The following is a 17,742-nucleotide window of genomic DNA, read 5'->3' on the forward strand; positions in this document are numbered from 1 at the left end:
TTAGAAAAAATTGTTAAGTCCCCACGACCTGCTTGAGATGCTCACAAGTGTTCCATCCCAAAGTACACGTTTGCCTCTTCTTATTGGTATTTAGGTTCTGGCATCTGATTCCCCTTTCTTCTTCTATTTATATTAGCCTTCAGGTGGGAACTATGGAAACCCCACCTGGTGGGGGTGTATTTTTCTTAAGAGATTGTGTTATATGGTATCATATTTAGAAAATAAAGAAATAAATTATTTTCATAATAGCAACGCTAATCACAGGAAAAACTTGATACATTCTTGACTAGACTTTAGGGGAAAGTACAAGTTCTTAGTGGGCGGAGGAGGGCAACGACGAAGCAATTTGGCTCCAAAAATTCTAGAATCTCGTGGCATATTTTTATCAAATGCAAGCTTATCTTTAAAAAAATCCGAGAATTTTTCTAATTTCTAAGAATTGATTCTAACCCGCGATACTCCCTAGATGGGAGCGCAGTGCTTTAAATAATAGCATTTAAATAAGCGGCTGCTGATTTGAAGTCCACCTGGGGAGTCCGAGTTCTAGGACCGGTCCTTGGCTCTGCCACACGCCAATACAACCATCAAAGTCAAAATCCCTTAACTCAAATTTAAATACATTCCTAAAGCAGAAAGCATCCCGATAGGAAAATCCTACAGCTCACAGCAAGCAGCAGGGAAACATTTATCTCTGGCGGCACTGATTTAAGCTTAAAAGATTTGGTATCGTTTAAAAAAAAAAAAAAGCTGGGTGGGGCCGAGGAGAATCCACCCAAACTTTCCTCAGGAAGTAGGATGTTTACTGAGTAAATATGCGGTAGTCACAGAAACACCTGCTACTCCTTTAAGACCTCAGGAGCCACCACCGCCACCTCCTGGCCACATCCGGGCACTTCTCTGCAAACTCCTGACGTCCCGACGCCCGAGCCGTTGGGCTTATTTGAAACACACGCACAACCAATCAAGCGGCGCCTGCCGGGAGGTGGAGAGCGTCGACCAATCACCGCCCCTCTGGAGACTCCTGCCTATGGGAAAGAGGTTGACATCACGCGCCAATCGGCATGGCTCTTAGAGAGAGCAGCTTAGTTTTTGAATCGGTTGTGGCGGCCACCGGCCTGGAATGGCGGTATTTGTGAGAGGAGTCGGCGTTTGAAGAGGTGGAACTCCTAGGGCTTTTTTGAGAGTGGTAAGGACTCTGTGTGAGTGAGAGAGGTGCAAGTGGGCGAGCGGCTCCAGAGCCAAGGGCTCTTTTGCCTGCGGTCGACGTCCCCGCCCCTAGTGACCGCGAATTCCGGAGCGCCCCAGCTCAGGCTTCCCGGCTCCGGGAACTCCCTCGCCGCACCCCACCCCCAGCAGCCGGGCCCTGACGCGGAGTGGGAGACCGAAGCCCCCAGTATTGCTGGGCATCTTCGCCCTCACCTGTTGGCTCTTTTGGACAGAAGAGTGTGGGTGAAGGGAGGGAGTTGGGAAAGGGATTTTGGCAAGCCGCGCAGCCCTGTGGCTTTGGGGGCCGGCACTTGCAGACTTTGGGGGCTTATCTCAGAGTGCGCCGTGGTTTTATTCTAGGATTCATTCTGGCTTCTTTGCGGGAAGTTTAATTTTTCGTTTTTGCAAGATAAATCCAGGCCATCCGCCCCTCGTCCTCCCCAGCCACCCGGCACAGATGTGTCTGGCTTAGTGGTTAAAGGCGCAGCCTCTGGATTCAGCCGGGCTTTGAATACCTCTTTTACCCCTTACTAACAGTTTGACTTAGGGGAAGTTTCTTAACCTCTCTGTTCCTACGTTTCTTCATCCATACATTGAAAATAATAATAGGACCTGCCTCTTAGGATTACTGCAGAGATTAAAAGGTTTAGGACAATGTCTGCCACGTATTAAGCGTTAAGTAAATGTCAGTTGTTAATAGTAATGTTATTGTTAATAACACCACCATTATATCTAGGATTGCATTTTAGTCCTTCACCTTGGAAGATGATTGCCTGAAAAGTATTTAAGTAAAAGGAAACTTGAATGTTTGTTTACATGGCAAATTTTATCTCTGGGATAAAGAAGCTCCTTGGGTCTGTTCTTGGGTGAGAAGCTGTGTAGGTTTATGAACACTGATCCTATTGTGCTTATTTTAAAGGCTTCTGGAATACAGTAATTTGAAAAAAGCGATTAATATATTTCCATTTCTAATCAGACTGTTGGATGTTAGTTATGTCATCAAGTTACCGTAGTGCATCTCTTTTTCTCTATAAATTTTGAAGCTGTTTTGGCAATAAATTGATCATATACAGTATCATCAGGGGCAATTTTAATTATTAATCATCTGCTTTCGATCATCTGCTATGCTCCCTCCCTTTTATTAATCATCTGCTTTTGATCATTTGCTGTGCTCCCTCTTAAAGAGGGAGGCATAGGAGAAAAATGTAAATATTTTCAAAAAGTTTTTTTTTTTTTTTTTTAGACGGAGTCTACCTCTTGTTACCTAGACTAGAGTGCAATGGCATGATCTTGGCTCACTGCAACCTCTGCCTCCCGGGTTCAAGCGATTCTCCTGCCTCAGCCTCCTGAGTAGCTGGGATTACAGGTGCCTGCCACCACGCCCAGCTAATTTTTGTATTTTTAGTAGAGACGGGGTTTCACTGTGTTGGCCAGGCTGGTCTCGAACTCCTGACCTCGTGATCCGCCCGCCTTGGCCTCCCAAAGTGCTAGGATTACAAGTGTGAGCCACCGCGCCCGGCCTTTCAAATGGTATTTTTGATTTCCCTCTTCCAGTCCTTAAAGCAGGTTAGCTCATCTCCTGACTTTTTTTTTTTAAAACATTCTTTTAAGGGGACTTTGAATGAAAGCCACTTTAATGCCTTTTCATTGGAAATGGTTGAGTGTAGAAGACTTAAAATAATAGGGTTGGATAGAATTTATCATTGATTCTAAATTAAGGCTTTTACAACTATTGGACCGCTCCTTTGGAGAGCCTTAGAATAATGATTGACATGGATGTATGGTAAAGCCATAAGAAATATCCATATTGTGAATATTACGTGAGAATAGTTGTTTGTTGTTCACTTTAAGACATCTATTCAGTTTTCATCTTAACTAGATTTGAGTTGTAGTACTATGTGTGTTCCACCAATGTGGAAACTGAGGTTTAACTGACTATGTGCAGGGCTGAGACAGGAAGCTGAGTTGCCTGATTTTGAAGTGTCACATAACAGCATACAGTTTAAACTGTTACTTTGCTAAGACTCTGGAGGAAGGTATTTGTATATTTTATTAATCTGAAGAAGTAGGAAAGGGGAAAGTCTGACATGTAGCTCTCGTTAAAGGTGGGTCCTCTGTATATTTGCCTAATATTTTAGAAATTTACTCTCAGTAAAGTTGACTTATTGAAAATTGATTAAAAAATCTCTAAAAAAATTTTTTTAGAGAGACAGGGTCTTGCTCTGTCACCTAGACTGGAGTGCAGTGGTGGGATCACAGCTCACTACAACCTCAAACTCCTGGATTCAAGTGATTCACCCACCTCAGCCTCTTGAGTAGCTACTATAGGCACCTGCCACCCACACCTGGCTAATTTTTAAATTTTTTGTAGAGATGGGGTCTTGCTATGTTGCCCAGTCTGGTGTTGAAGTCCTGCCCTCAAGTGATCCTCCTGCCTTGGCCTCCGAAAGTGCTGGGATTTCAGTTGTGAACCCCCAACCCACCCTGATGAAAACTTGTTAAACCTTTTATTCCCTGTCTAGCTTTTAAACTCTTCTTAAGTCCTGGAAAACTTAAAAAAGGATTTTCTTTCATAGTCCAGAGTTATATTGGCACTCACCCATGCATAATTGTTTTGTCAAACCTTTTAGGGGAGAGGTGTTTTTAAAGAATTATGAAAATACTGACAAGGGACCAGCCCAATTATACCGGAGAGGTTTAGAGACATCCACAGAGGATGAGTCAAGAGTGATGGATTGGGGGTTGGAAGACAAGATAGGTGGAGAGTCGAGCACTAAATGCAAATAGATGTGATGTAAATTATGATTTGTGCCTGAAAAATAGCTAAGAAATTCATTGTTGCTGTTGCATAGATTGTATAGGGACTGGGGTAGTTACAGATGGTGAGGGTGAATAGTTAGGTGGGGACCAAATTGTGAACTTGGTGGTGAATTTGGACTTGGACATATAAGGAGTACTCATGGAAGTTGTTAAGCAGGGAAGTGATATGGTCACATTTGTATTTAGGTGCATATTCCTGAAAACCATGTGGAGAGTGATTTCTAAGGAAACTGATGGTAAAGTTGTGTGGAGCTGGTTTATTAGACCAAGTGACCATTGTGTCATTGAGCGTATAGAGAAGGGGGGCCAGATTCCAGAGATACTTGAGGTGGGATTGATAGGAATTTTGGGGAGGGAAATGTGGGAGAGGAAAAAATTAGGATAGAGCTCAGATTTTTGGCTAGGATTTTTGTGGGAGGTGTGTTATGGTGGTGTTATAATTGAATATAGGAAGAGAAATTGGTTGAGGGCAAAGGTGTGGAGAAGGGAGGTAGAATAATATTTATGACTACAGTTGAGTGTTTGTTGTATGTCTAGTAATGTTCTATGTGCTTTTGATACATTATTTTTATTATATTCCTCTGAGTCAGGTATTAGTATGTTTATTTTACAGAAAAAGAAACTGAGGCTCAGAGAAGGTCAGTATCTTTCTTTGGTTCATTAAAAAAATGGGTAATAATACTTTTTATAAATTCTAGGTAAAAAGAGCCTCTAATACTTACTTTTGCCCAATGACCATGTTTATGTATTTTTATTCAAATTTTATTTTTTCAGCTGATTTAGAAGAATACAAATCATGGCTGAAAATAGTGTATTAACATCCACTACTGGGAGGACTAGCTTGGCAGACTCTTCCATTTTTGATTCTAAAGTTACTGAGATTTCTAAGGAAAACTTACTTATTGGATCTACTTCATATGTAGAAGGTAAACCTGTTACCTGCTTTAAAACAATTTCTATTTTAATTCTAAACTTATTAGTGACTTTCTTAAGATTTAATTTTAATACCAACTGTAATGCTAGAGCACAGGTATTAAGTAAATATTTGTTTACAGAATCCTTTTACACTATGTCATTTTTCTGATTATTATTTGGGTTATTTGTATGCTTTGCAGCTTTGAAAAGGGAGGCATCTTAATTTGGATATTCCTTTTTCTGTATGTGAGGGCGGTCTAGCTACAGCATTGTTAGCTAGAAGTTATACAGTCATGACTGGTTAGGTGAAAGCTACTTTTTCCTTTACCACTTTATAAATGGGTTTTTCCTAAAATTATATGCACCGTTGAGGAGGATGACTATGTAAGATAGCGCATTCTCTGGCTAGGAGGAATGCTGATGTTTGTATACCCTGCTACAATATGGTTTCTCTTTCTCTAAAGTGATATATAGCCAGATATTTTTGTAATAAGTTGGGAGTTGAGTCCTATTAAATTTAGAGAAAGTTATGATTCCCTCAAAGATGTAATACATACCAGATATAGCCAAAAGAGCGATAAGGACCTACTGATTGTGATGTTAATACATGATAAACATATTGAAACATTTTAAATTTTAACAGAAGAGATGCCTCAGATTGAAACAAGAGTGATATTGGTTCAAGAAGCTGCAAAACAAGAAGAACTTATAAAAGCCTTAAAGGTACGGAGTTTTAGGTTTTAGTTTTTTTTGTAATGCAATTTTTCTTCCATCAGTGTGTAAATAGTTTCATAGCTTTCTTAACCTCATACTTAAGTCTCTTTTCCACAGACTATTAAAATAATGGAAGTCCCTGTTATAAAGATAAAAGAAAGTTGTCCTGGAAAATCGGATGAAAAATTAATAAAAAGTGTTATTAATATGGTAGGTCAAAGTAACTCATTGCATGTGGCATGCTGCACTTCCCTTGATTGTATTATTCTATTTTCTGGTGATTGGAATTAGGCACAAGGTGTATTGTGTGCAATCTGAAGCTTAATGAATAGAAACTGTTTTATACTTTTTAACTCCTTAGCTTCTTTTTTCTCATTCATTTTATATTTAGTCTAAATTCTTGCTGTATTTCCAAAATTATAAATCACAGTAATTTATAATCAGGGAATTTGCCTCAGCATACAAAATAATCTAATTCTGGAATCCAGCTGTTTTAGTTTGCTAGGGCTTCCATAACAAAATACCACATAGTTAATTGCTTAAACAGTAGAAATTTCTTTTCTCACAGTTCTGGAGGCTAGAAGTCCAAGATTAAGGTGTGTGTAGGTTTAGTTTCTCTTGAGGCCTCTCGCCTTGGCTTGCAGTGTCCTTTTGCTGTCCTCACATGGCCTTTCTTCTGTGTGTCCTTGCATCCCTGGTGTTTCCTCTTATTGGGACACCAGATTGGATTAGGGCCCACCCCTATGATCTCATTTAACCTTAATTACCTCTTTAAAGCCCTTATCGCCAAATATAGTCACATTCTAAGGACTTCATTCTTCATTCTAGGTTAGGGCTTCAACATGAATTTTGGGGGTACATAATTTAGCACGTCACACCAGCCTTGCAAATAAAATTCAAATAATTTACTGACCCATTTTGAGTTTTTTTGAATTTTTTTTTTTTAATTTAACACAAGAGTTACAAGAGTTATATAGGTACTTTAGTATCTTCATTATTTTTCGTGGATGTATAAAGTGTTTACTGTAAGTAACTTGCCTTTTTATATCCTACATTTGCCATGCTGCAACTGCTACATATTGCACATCTTTCTCATATATCTTACATATCTACTAAAATGATTATGCTGATTTTTCTTTCTGTAAGTATTAAGTGCTATAGTATTATTTTCCTATTTTTCTGAAGATAGTTAATTTGTACAATAAGAACTTTATGTATGGTATCATTTTCTTGGTCAGTAGTGGATATCTTTCTAATGCATCTTGATATCAAAATGCATGTACTTAAAAACTTTAGCATTCTAATTTTATGGAACTTATGCATACTTGATGATTTATGACTAATACTAGTCAGAATTATGCCTTTATAATACTGATCTTTAAAATTTAAGAACTTAATTTGAATGGAGATATGTATATGTAAAAATGTAAGTATGTAAAGAAATATGGTTGTTCATTAAGTGTAATGCTGATTATTGTGTGATAGAAACTTATTTTCTACAAATATAAACATGTTAAAGTTGATATTGAATTGATTGTTAAGCCTTATTTAGAGAGACAGATGGATTATTTGATATATAAATAATTTTTATTTCTGCAAACTATATGATGAAAAGGACATTAAAGTGGGCTTTGTAAAGATGGAGTCAGTGGAAGAATTTGAAGGTTTGGATTCTCCGGAATTTGAAAATGTATTTGTAGTCACGGACTTTCAGGATTCTGTCTTTAATGACCTCTACAAGGCTGATTGTAGAGTTATTGGACCACCAGTTGTATTAAATTGTTCACAAAAAGGAGAGGTAAGCATATACATTTATTATGACTTTTCAAGTTTAAATTTTTATTAATGAATTTTAATTAGCAAAAAATTTATTTGGAAAAATCTCATTGATTGCTGAGAGCAAAATATTTAGAATAGGAATAATAGTGGCTATTCTAATGTGGTCCTTTAATTCCTCCATTTTAAACTTAGTAGTGAAAAGCTAAGGCCTTTGAAAGTTAAATAATGATAACTGTACATATGCATATACACAGACAAATACATAGTCTTTTTTTTTTTTTTTTTTTTTTTTGAGACGGAGTCTTGCTCTGTGCCCAGGCTGGAGCGCAGTGGCACGATCTCGGCTCACTGCAAGCTCCGCCTCCTGGGTTCACGCCATTCTCCTGCCTCAGTCTCCCAAGTAGCTGGGACTACAGGTGCCCACCACCATGCTCAGCTACTTTGTTGTATTTTTAGTAGAGACGGGGTTTCACCGTGTTAGCCAGGATGGTCTTGATCTCCTGACCTCGTGATCCACCCGCCTCGGACTCCCAAAGTGCTGGGATTACAGGTGTGAGCCACTGCGCCTGGCGTATACACTATCAATACCACAATGTCTTAGAGAAGATTACTTGCTTAAACTTGGGTTCCAGAAATTCATACATATACATAAACTTTTATTTTTCTCAACACAGAACAGATACCACAGTTCCATTTTTATCAGTTACTGTATAACTTAAAATTCAAAAATTATTTTAGCTTTTTGTATTTATTTATTTATTTAATAAATAAATACACGATCTCTGCTCACTGCAACCTCTGCTTTCCCGGGTTCAAGCGATTCTACTGCCTCAGCCTCCCAAGTAGCTGGGACTGCAGGTGCATGCCACCACGCCTGGCTAAGTTTTTTCTATTTTTAGTAGAGACAGGATTTCACCATGTTGGCCAGGCTGGTCTCGAACTCTTGACCTCACATTATCTTCCTGCCTCTGCCTCCCAAAGTGTTGAGATTACAGGCATGAGCCACCGTGCCCGGCTGCTTTTTGTTTTTAAACAGCATTTCAATATGAGTCGTATGAGAGTTAGTCCCTATTTGGTTTTGTTGCTGTCTTGGCATTCTTAAGCTTGCCTTGTTTACTTAAAATTGCTTAGGTCTTTGTACTTCTGTTGTTACACATGTTAGTAATAATAAGCACGTGTTAACCTTTAATTCTCTTACATTTTGATTTGGAGTGGTTGGTTTCAAAACCCAAATAAACTTTAAAAGGCCAAATTTTGAAAAATAATCTTATATAATGATGAAAATCAAATTTATTCTTTTATTATTTTTAAACCGTTCTCTTTTATACACACACACACACACACACACACACACACACAACCGTTGGGTAAATTATTTACTGAATATCACCATTTATTAGCTTAAAGATTAGAATTATATTTGGTTTAAGTGTGTGTATTATATTTACTCAGTGTTTATTATAAAATGCCTCTGACCTGTTTTAATAACATTAATTAGAATCATCTATAGTAGTGTATGGAGTCTGAAAAGTTTGCTTATAGTCAGTACTTCATGTCTGTCAGAGTGCATTTAATATTTGTTTAATTTGCTGAGAGTAAAGTATGTTTAGATTATGTATATTGCATATGATTAAGGAATCGGGAAATATTTTTATTGGGAAACTTGCAATCTGTCGTTTTGCTGTTTTTTTGTTGCATATTGAAAAAATGCCAGTAAATCTTTGGATTGGGAAAGTTGAATGGCAAGAGGGGAAATATATTTAGCTTGAGAAAGTCATGTTGTATTTTCTACTAAAGAGAAAGCTCACATTTAAAATTGTTGTATCCTTCAGCCTTTGCCATTTTCATGTCGCCCGTTGTATTGTACAAGTATGATGAATCTAGTACTGTGCTTTACTGGATTTAGGAAAAAAGAAGAACTAGTAAGTATTACGAAACAAATTCAAAGCGTATTTTTTACAGCAAGATAAATTAAAATTGGCTTTTTTTTCCTTTTTAGTATTACGGTTTTATTTTTAAAATATTGAAGGATAACTTATTATGGCTATACCAGATTTTAAATTTTGTGAAGAAACAAATCCTGAAGAGCCTTATAAAGAGACCAGTGTTTTGTCTAGGCTTTCTGATGTGAATTAATAGAAAGATTTCATAGCAATTCTGTTTGACTGTCTTGTTACCATATTGGCTACGTTGGTTATTTAAAGTTTTTGTTTATACATTGCAATTTCTTATTATGCAAGTTCAGCCTGAAAGTATTCTATTGCCCTAGAGAATTCATAGAAAGTTCCTTTTTTATTTTTATTTTATTTTTTTTGAGACAAGTCTTGCTCTGTCACCCAGGCTGGAGTGTGGTGGCGCAATCTCGGCTCACTGCAAACTCCGCTTCCCAGGTTCACACCATTCTCTTGCCTCAGCCTCCTGAGCAGCTGGGACTACAGGCGCCCGCCACCACGCCTGGCTAATTTTTTTTGTATTTTTAGTAGAGATGGGGTTTCACCGTGTTAGCCAAGATGGTCTTGATCTCCTGACCTCGTGATCCGCTTGCCTCGGCCTCCCAAAGTGCTGGGATTACATGCATGAGCCACTGCGCCCGGCCAGAAAGTTCTTTCTTTGGTTCACAATACTTTGTTGTTGGAACTGATAGGTATTACTCTGATTTTGTGGGAACAGTCTTCATGTGATAAAACTTGGTATTTTTTTAAAAAAACCAATATATTTACACAGTATGGTATTAAAAAGCAATATATTTAGGCCATAGGAAAGGCGGTTGTTTAACTTACTTTTGTGTGAAATCTTTACTAATCCCACCTCTATAATTTTGCCTGTGTTAATAGGCAAACTAATCTTTTTTTATACTTACTTTGACATAAAATTTAATAGCTTTATACAAATCCCGTATGTATTTTATAAATAGAAAGTATTTAGCAAATGTTAAATGAGGGGTAAACATAGTTTAAAATTTTGTTCAAATTAACCATAAAGTCAGTGTTGCTTAATTTTTCTTTTGAGGTCAGGTTGGTGACATTGGTCCATCACATGGGTGGAGTTATTCGAAAAGACTTTAATTCAAAAGTTACACATTTGGTGGCAAATTGTACACAAGGAGAAAAATTCAGGGTATGTAAACTTGGGTATTTTTGTGTATTTCAATACAGCATTATTTTGGCATGGGTTTAATAACAGTCTTTTATCTATTTCTTCCACAATTAAAGAAGAGAAACTCAATTTTTGCTATGAATATATTTAGTAAAAAATTTTAAATCATAAGAGTGGTTTTCTTTCTTTTCTTTTCTTTTCTTTTTTTTAAAATAGAGATGGGGTGTTGCTCTGTTACCCAGGCTGCTTTTGAACTCCTGGGCTTAAGTGATCCTTCTGCCTTGGCCTCCCAAAGTGTTGAGATTACATATGTGAGCCACCAGGCCTGGCCAAGAGTGGTTAAGTTGTAAGTAGGCAATGGAACTTGAGTGAGGTGTTGAAAGATGACTAGGATCATGAGGGTTGGTAGATGAATAACATTGTAGGAATTGTGAAAGTAGGTAATTTACTCTTTGTCTAAGTGCCTTTTTTTTTTTTTTTTTTTGAGACTGAGTCTCTCTCTGTCACCCAGGCTGGAGTGCAGTGGTGCCATCTCGGCTCACTGCAAGCTCTGCCTCCTGGGTTCACGCCATTCTCCTGCCTCAGCCTCCCGAGTAGCTGGGACTACAGGTGCGCACCACCATGCCCGGCTAATTTTTGTAGTTTTCATAGAGACAAGGTTTCACCATATTGGCCAGGGTGGTCTCAAACTCCCGACCTCAGGTGATCCGCCTGCCTCGGACTCCCAAAGTGGTGGGATTACAGGCATGAGCCACTGTGCCTGGCCGTCTAAGTGCCCTTCATAAGAACAGAGCTCTGCTCTTATAAAGTGGTTCTAAGATTTAACTTGTGAATATTATAATAGGAGAAAATACTCTTACTAGGATTGAATCTTAGTTTAAGATTATAGTTGAATGTCTTAGCAAGAGTTTATCATTTTTTCTTAGTCTCCCTTAGTGTATTTGTGTAGCAAATGGTAATTTTAATGTACTCTTCAATTTACCCTAAATATTTCAACTCATATCTAAGGATTTAGTGACTTAGTCGGATGTCTTCTTCTGTAGTGCCATCTTGAGGGTCATACTTTCAAGGAAGTAAACGTGAAGAAAGGAGAAATAGAAATTTAATAAAGATGAACTTCAGAGATATATTTATTTAAAATAAGGAAACAGTTCGGACACCATGGAACTTGTTTTGAAGTTATTTTACCCTAACTTGTATGATTGGAAGATAGTTTGTTAATTTTTAAATTATTTTGTTACAAAGCAGATAGTGATCTAAAACTGCAAAAAATTAAGTATGTAACTGTTTAGAACTTCCTTGAATGCAGTTATTTAAGGAGAAAATTCACTGTAATGTTTATATTTTTAGGTTGCTGTGAGTCTAGGTACTCCAATTATGAAGCCAGAATGGATTTATAAAGCTTGGGAAAGGCGGAATGAACAGTAAGTGTTTAGAAATTCAGTAGTTCATTATGTAAATTAAACATTCTGGTTTAAAGATAAATCCATGTGCTGAAAAAAGTAATTTCATAGATATAAAAACTGAATTCAGTCTGAGTAGCTTGAGGAATAAAATCTAGGGAGAACAAGTTATAAAAAATTATAAAAAATTAAAAATTGAAAGATATCTTTGATATCTTTGGATTTTACCTTGTGAAGTAATTTTGGCTGTTATAAACATTCTGAAATTATTAGATAATAGCTAAATAATTCTGAGTATTTGGATTTTGTTACATATTTTTAAAATTTTTTGTTGTTTGGTTACATTTTAATTGGTGCTTGAAATTTATTGCCTTGTTTGCTTAGTTTTCCAAGCGCATGATTTCTTGCTGTGGCACTTCATTAATTAAGATTTCATGAAAGTTATCATTATTTTAGATTTCATGAAAGCCTTGGAACACAGTACATATAAATCTTCAAATAATAGAGAAAAAATTTGAATCTCTTGTAAAGCTTATCTGTGATCACATTTTGTCAGAAGTTACTTTTGGGATGACTGAGGACACATCATTTTTTTAAACTGAAGTTTTTGTGAGCATTTCAGGACCAAATATTAAATAGTTTCAATAGATAGATTATGCTAAGACCTTGAAAATTACTGTAGGTTTGTAAATTGATATACCTAACACTTGAATTTAAGTTAAACTGGTTTTGGAAGAGTGTATTTTGTTTTTAGGGATTTCTATGCAGCAGTTGATGACTTTAGAAATGAATTTAAAGTTCCTCCATTTCAAGATTGTATTTTAAGTTTCCTGGGATTTTCAGATGAAGAGAAAACCAATATGGAAGAAATGACTGAAATGCAAGGTAAAATTTAGCATAATGTAGAAGTTATATCTATTTTAGTCCCTAGGCCTGCTTAATCACTTCCTGGTCAATATACCTCTTAAAAAATTTGAGTTTGGAAATAAGTAGCTTGGCTTATTTGTGCTTATGTGCATTCCTCTTTAGGAGGTAAATATTTACCGCTTGGAGATGAAAGATGCACTCACCTTGTAGTTGAAGAGAATATAGTAAAAGATCTTCCCTTTGAACCTTCAAAGAAACTTTATGTTGTCAAGCAAGAGGCAAGTAATTCTAGAATGAGGTTGGTTTTTAAAAACACTATTAATAGCTTCTCTGATAAAATAAATGTAAACTGTTTATTAAAATGTTTTTTCTCTCACCTAGTGGTTCTGGGGAAGCATTCAAATGGATGCCCGAGCTGGAGAAACTATGTATTTGTATGAAAAGGTATGCTTTTAACCCCTTAGTTATTTGTTCTGTGAGCTTGATTGTTTGAAAATAACACTTTTCTGTCCAGAAGGTTTAGAAGCATGTTTAGGAATTTCAGAATGATTAAAACAATTGGGATATCAAGTTATCTTAGTCTATATAGATTTAAGTGGAACTATTCAATGTAATGTGTATTATTTTAACCTAATATATGTTGTTCTGTGCGAATTCTTGGTGATAACATTACGAACAAGAACATCTCTATCTTCAGAAACTTAGACTTTTAATGGAAAGATAGATTTGTACATAGTTAACGACGGGGAATGATGTGTGCCACAACTGAGTAATGTATTTTAGGTAGCCTCGCTCTGAGAGACTCAGGAGGGAATAAAAAGGTCAAATAAATGTTGACCCAACTTACTAGGCCAACTAGGTAAGGACATTCGTTAGAACCCCAATTGGGAGAGGGTATGAAAGCTTTGAGAGTACATTAAAATAACAAGTAGTTTAGTATGGCTTTACAGTGTGGGAAGGAAGGCCAACAGATAAAACTTAATGGATAGATAGAATCAAGAAGTTTTTAATACATTAATGAGCTTGGATATTATCCTATAACTATTGGGAGCCATTGAAGAAGAGTAAGGGGAGAGATGTCATTAAAAAGATGAGTTTGATAGTAGAATATCGTCAAGGAAAATCTAGTGTTTATGGTGAATCTTGGTGAAGAGTAGTATCACTCACCAAAATGACGAAGTTATGGAAGTAGGCTTTAAGGGAAGATTTACTTCAGTTTAGGATTTAATAACTTTGTGTGGAATATTGAAGATGAGTTGTTTCTGTAAAATCTATATAGTACCATATTGTGTTCTCTTCAGACTCTTTGAAATGTAAAGTTCTTAAAGTTTAAAAAGTGTGCTTTAGATTTAGGGAGAGAACTCTTAAAAATCAAGTGTTACTCAGCACATATTGGAAAGCATTGTGTCCAGGCACTGTGCTAGGGATACAGCGAACAGACTATGAATGGCCCCTGCCTTCTTGGAGTTTATGAGCTAATGAAGGAGCAGGTAGTAAACAAGTTTACAGATGAAAATGTAATAGTGATAGTGGCTATGAAGAAAAATGAGGTGCTTGAGGTTAGACAATTACAGTGGTCTCTCGACTATTATGTTTTATGAAACTTTTGAATTGCCTGGTAGAGTGTAGGGTTATAAAATTATTGTGCAAAATCCAGATTCTGTCAGACTTGTAAATATATTTTTCTCTTGTTCCTGTCTCAGTAAAGAACCATGGAAGTAAATTGAGCTTTTGTGCTTTTGATTACAGGCAAATACTCCTGAGCTCAAGAAATCAGTGTCAATGCTTTCTCTAAATACCCCTAACAGCAATCGCAAACGACGTCGTTTAAAAGAAACACTTGCTCAGCTTTCAAGAGAGACAGACGTGTCACCATTTCCTCCCCGTAAGCGCCCATCAGCTGAGCATTCCCTTTCCATAGGGTCACTCCTAGATATCTCCAACACACCAGAGTCTAGCATTAACTATGGAGGTAATTCACATTCTTAAAAACTTGTCTTTAAAGTTTAGTGGAATGGAATAATTGTTAGAATTTAGATAAATCCTTGATATAGTGAATATGGAAGTCTTTGCCTTTAATTACCTTTGTTCTAGCTGTAGAGAAAAGACACATGAATAGTTAAGCTTAATAATGTTGCAATTTAATGACTGCTTACTACATGCTAAATGCTTTATACGTTTTGTGTGTTTATAATAGATTTTATTATTCCTGTTTTACAGATGACTAAACTGAGATACAGAGAAGTTAAGTAATTTGTCCAGGGTCATATAACTAGAGAGTGATAGTGCTGTTCAAAAAGCAAACAAAGTCACAGGGGAGGTCACATAAATTATGGAGAAAATAGGTAGAATGAAGTCAGAGGAGGGTGAGTTCACTTTGTGCTGAACTGATACAGAAAGGCTCCTATAATTCTTCCTTGGTTATCAGTATTTCCCTTTCTTTTTGATTTTTAGTCTATAAACAAATGTGTTTTCTAGATTTAAGAAACAAAAAAATCAAAATCTCCTCCGGACCTCATGACACTTTTCATTTATTGTCCCATTTTTCTGTTTGCTTTCACATCAGCATACTTAAAAGAATTACTTTGATCTATTGTCTCATTTCCTTGATTCTCATTGTCCTTTCAACGCATTCCAGCTGATCTGCAGTCCTTGTTGGGGAGACAGTTTTTATGCATTCAACACATGAATAGCTACTCCTTTATGGACACAATTTTTTTTCTTTGCTTCTGTGATATTACTTACTCATTTCTCATTCTCCTTGGCCTAACTTCTTTTTTTCAATTCTAAATGTTGTATGTTCCTCCTGAGTCATTGTTTCTTCTCTATTGTACTCTCCCTAAATTATCTTAGTAAAATCTATGGTTTTGAAAAGCATTTGTATGCTGATGACTCCCAAATTTGTCCTCTTCCCTGTCAAGCTACCTACTTTGTACTTCCTTGTCCATGTCTAATAGACATCTTAAACCTAAGATAACCAAATTAGACCTTTGGATTCTGCCACTCTTAATTCCTCTGTTCCTTTGCTCCTCTTCATCAGACTTTTCTGTAAAAAGGATCTCTCTTAGATGATTGCAGTAGTCTCCTAAATAGTCTCTCCCTTTTAATTTGTGCCTTTCTATATGCAACACTTAGAAAAATCTTTAAAAATATATAAATTAGATGATGCCACTCCTCTGCTTTAAAATCACTTAATGGCTTTCTATTACTGTAGCTTTTAAGTCCCTATGTAATCTTGCCCTCATCTGCCTAATCTCATGTGGTATTATGCTCTCTAATAATGCCTGTACTCTCTAAGCTTCAGTCATACCGTCTTTGTTATTCTTCAAATATTTCTAGTACATCCATACCTCAGGACCTTGTTACTTACTCTCTCTGCCTCAAGGAAATCTGCGTGGATTGTCTGTAAAGTTAAATCCCTCCACTCCTTTCTGCCAATCCTGTGACCTGGTAGTTGTTTTTAGTAGTAGTTCTTACGACAGAAATTATAGTACTTGTTTACTTCTTTATTATTTGATTTGCTTCAAATAAGTAATCTTTAAGAGAACATGAACCTTGTCTGTCTTATTCTGTGTTTATTCTCAGACCGTAGTATAAAGTGGGTATTCACTAAATACTTAAGGGGAGAATTGAAAGTGAATTTAAGGTTGGCCCAGAAATTTGAAATGAATTTGAGAATATAAAGAGGAGCAAATATATAGATAATAGCATACAAATTGAGTTTTTAGGGAATAATGGATAGATCAGTTTGCTTGGAATGTGGAGGAGTAAAAGTTAAATTAAAAATGTTAATTGAGGCCTAATATTAGGTCACTTTCAAATAAGACTGTAATATCTGAACTGTATATTGTCATCAACAAGGAATTTTAGAAACTCCTTGAGCAGCAGAGAAATTGATTGAATAGATAATTCATAGAGAGTTGTTCTGAAGAATGATTAGAAGGAAGGCAGTTTGGAGACAGTCAGACCATGATGTAATCTATTACAATCGCTTTGGCCATGAAATAATAAGGTGCTGAACCAGAGTATGTGGTGGTTGGAAAGAAAAGTAAGAAGCACTGGAGAAATATTGGTAGAATAAAGTAATAGGAAATAAAAAGAGATGAAGGCAAATTACTAATTTAAATGAAAGAAATGTTGCCTTGGCATGGATAGGAAGTTTATATTTTGGAGGGAGGTAGTGAAGTTTTAGAGAAATCCAAGTTACATTAAGGCAGAACTATCCAGTAAGCATTTGGAAAAGTTGAACCAGCTTGAGAGGGAGATCATGATTAGATCTGAGAATGTACTAGTTTTATAATCATAATGGACAATAGCATGGGATGGTAAGAGGAGAACATAAAGGACTGAAACTTGAATATGCATTTTAGGAGACAAGAGAAGAAAATGAACCACCGAAGTAAACAGATATGACAACTATACTCATATATTAGGTGCTCTATAAAATAGATTCCCCAGTTTGTAGGTCATTGTCTAGACACAGAATAATTAAATTATATCAGTGCATCTCAGTTTTTTCCCACTGAAGTATATTCTGTAATGGCAGAGGCTTCTGGGTCTGGTGAGTGTAGCCTAAAATAATGTTTGACAAGTGGGAAATTTTTTGGGATTCTGTTTTTTTTAAAAAGCACTCAGGGGCTGGGCGCAGTGGCCCACGCCTGTAATCCCAGCACTTTGGGAGGTTGAGGAGGGCAGATCATGAGTTCAGGATTTCGAGACCAGCCTGACCAACATGGTGAAACCCCATCTCTACTAAAAATACAAAAATCAGCAGGGTGTGGTGGTGTGCGCCTGTAATCCCAGCTACTCACGAGACTGAGGCAGGAGAATCACTTGAACCCGGGAAGTGGACGTTGCAGTGAGCCGAGATGGCACCACTGCACTCCAGCCTGGGGGACAGAGTGAGTCTCCATCTCCAAAAAAAACCACTCAGAACTCCATA

The 17,742-nt window shown here is 36.7% G+C and overlaps 1 protein-coding gene across 12 annotated transcripts in view; it reads left to right on the forward strand.

Moving 5' to 3' along the window:
* The first annotated feature begins 967 nt into the window (after positions 1-967).
* The window catches only part of ECT2 (epithelial cell transforming 2), a 71,092-nt gene continuing 54,317 nt past the window's right edge, over positions 968-17,742 (forward strand). For 2 of the 12 annotated variants that reach the window (XM_063807324.1, XM_024355799.3), the window contains exons 1-12: positions 1,014-1,186; positions 4,801-4,952; positions 5,585-5,664; positions 5,773-5,865; positions 7,271-7,453; positions 9,267-9,356; positions 10,444-10,551; positions 11,881-11,954; positions 12,688-12,818; positions 12,963-13,078; positions 13,182-13,244; positions 14,550-14,772. In XM_063807324.1, coding sequence (XP_063663394.1) covers positions 4,823-4,952; positions 5,585-5,664; positions 5,773-5,865; positions 7,271-7,453; positions 9,267-9,356; positions 10,444-10,551; positions 11,881-11,954; positions 12,688-12,818; positions 12,963-13,078; positions 13,182-13,244; positions 14,550-14,772 — 1,291 coding nt within the window. In that variant the 5' untranslated portion in view covers positions 1,014-1,186; positions 4,801-4,822. Of the gene's footprint in view, positions 1,446-2,449; positions 2,773-4,800; positions 4,953-5,584; positions 5,665-5,772; positions 5,866-7,270; positions 7,454-9,266; positions 9,357-10,443; positions 10,552-11,880; positions 11,955-12,687; positions 12,819-12,962; positions 13,079-13,181; positions 13,245-14,549; positions 14,773-17,742 lie in introns of all 12 variants that reach the window. The other 10 variants (XM_063807326.1, XM_024355801.3, XM_063807325.1 and 7 more) reach the window with 9 other exon arrangements.

This window comes from Pan troglodytes, chromosome 2 (genome assembly GCF_028858775.2).
Source record: "Pan troglodytes isolate AG18354 chromosome 2, NHGRI_mPanTro3-v2.0_pri, whole genome shotgun sequence".
In the NCBI taxonomy this organism is placed as follows: Eukaryota; Metazoa; Chordata; class Mammalia; order Primates; family Hominidae; genus Pan; species Pan troglodytes.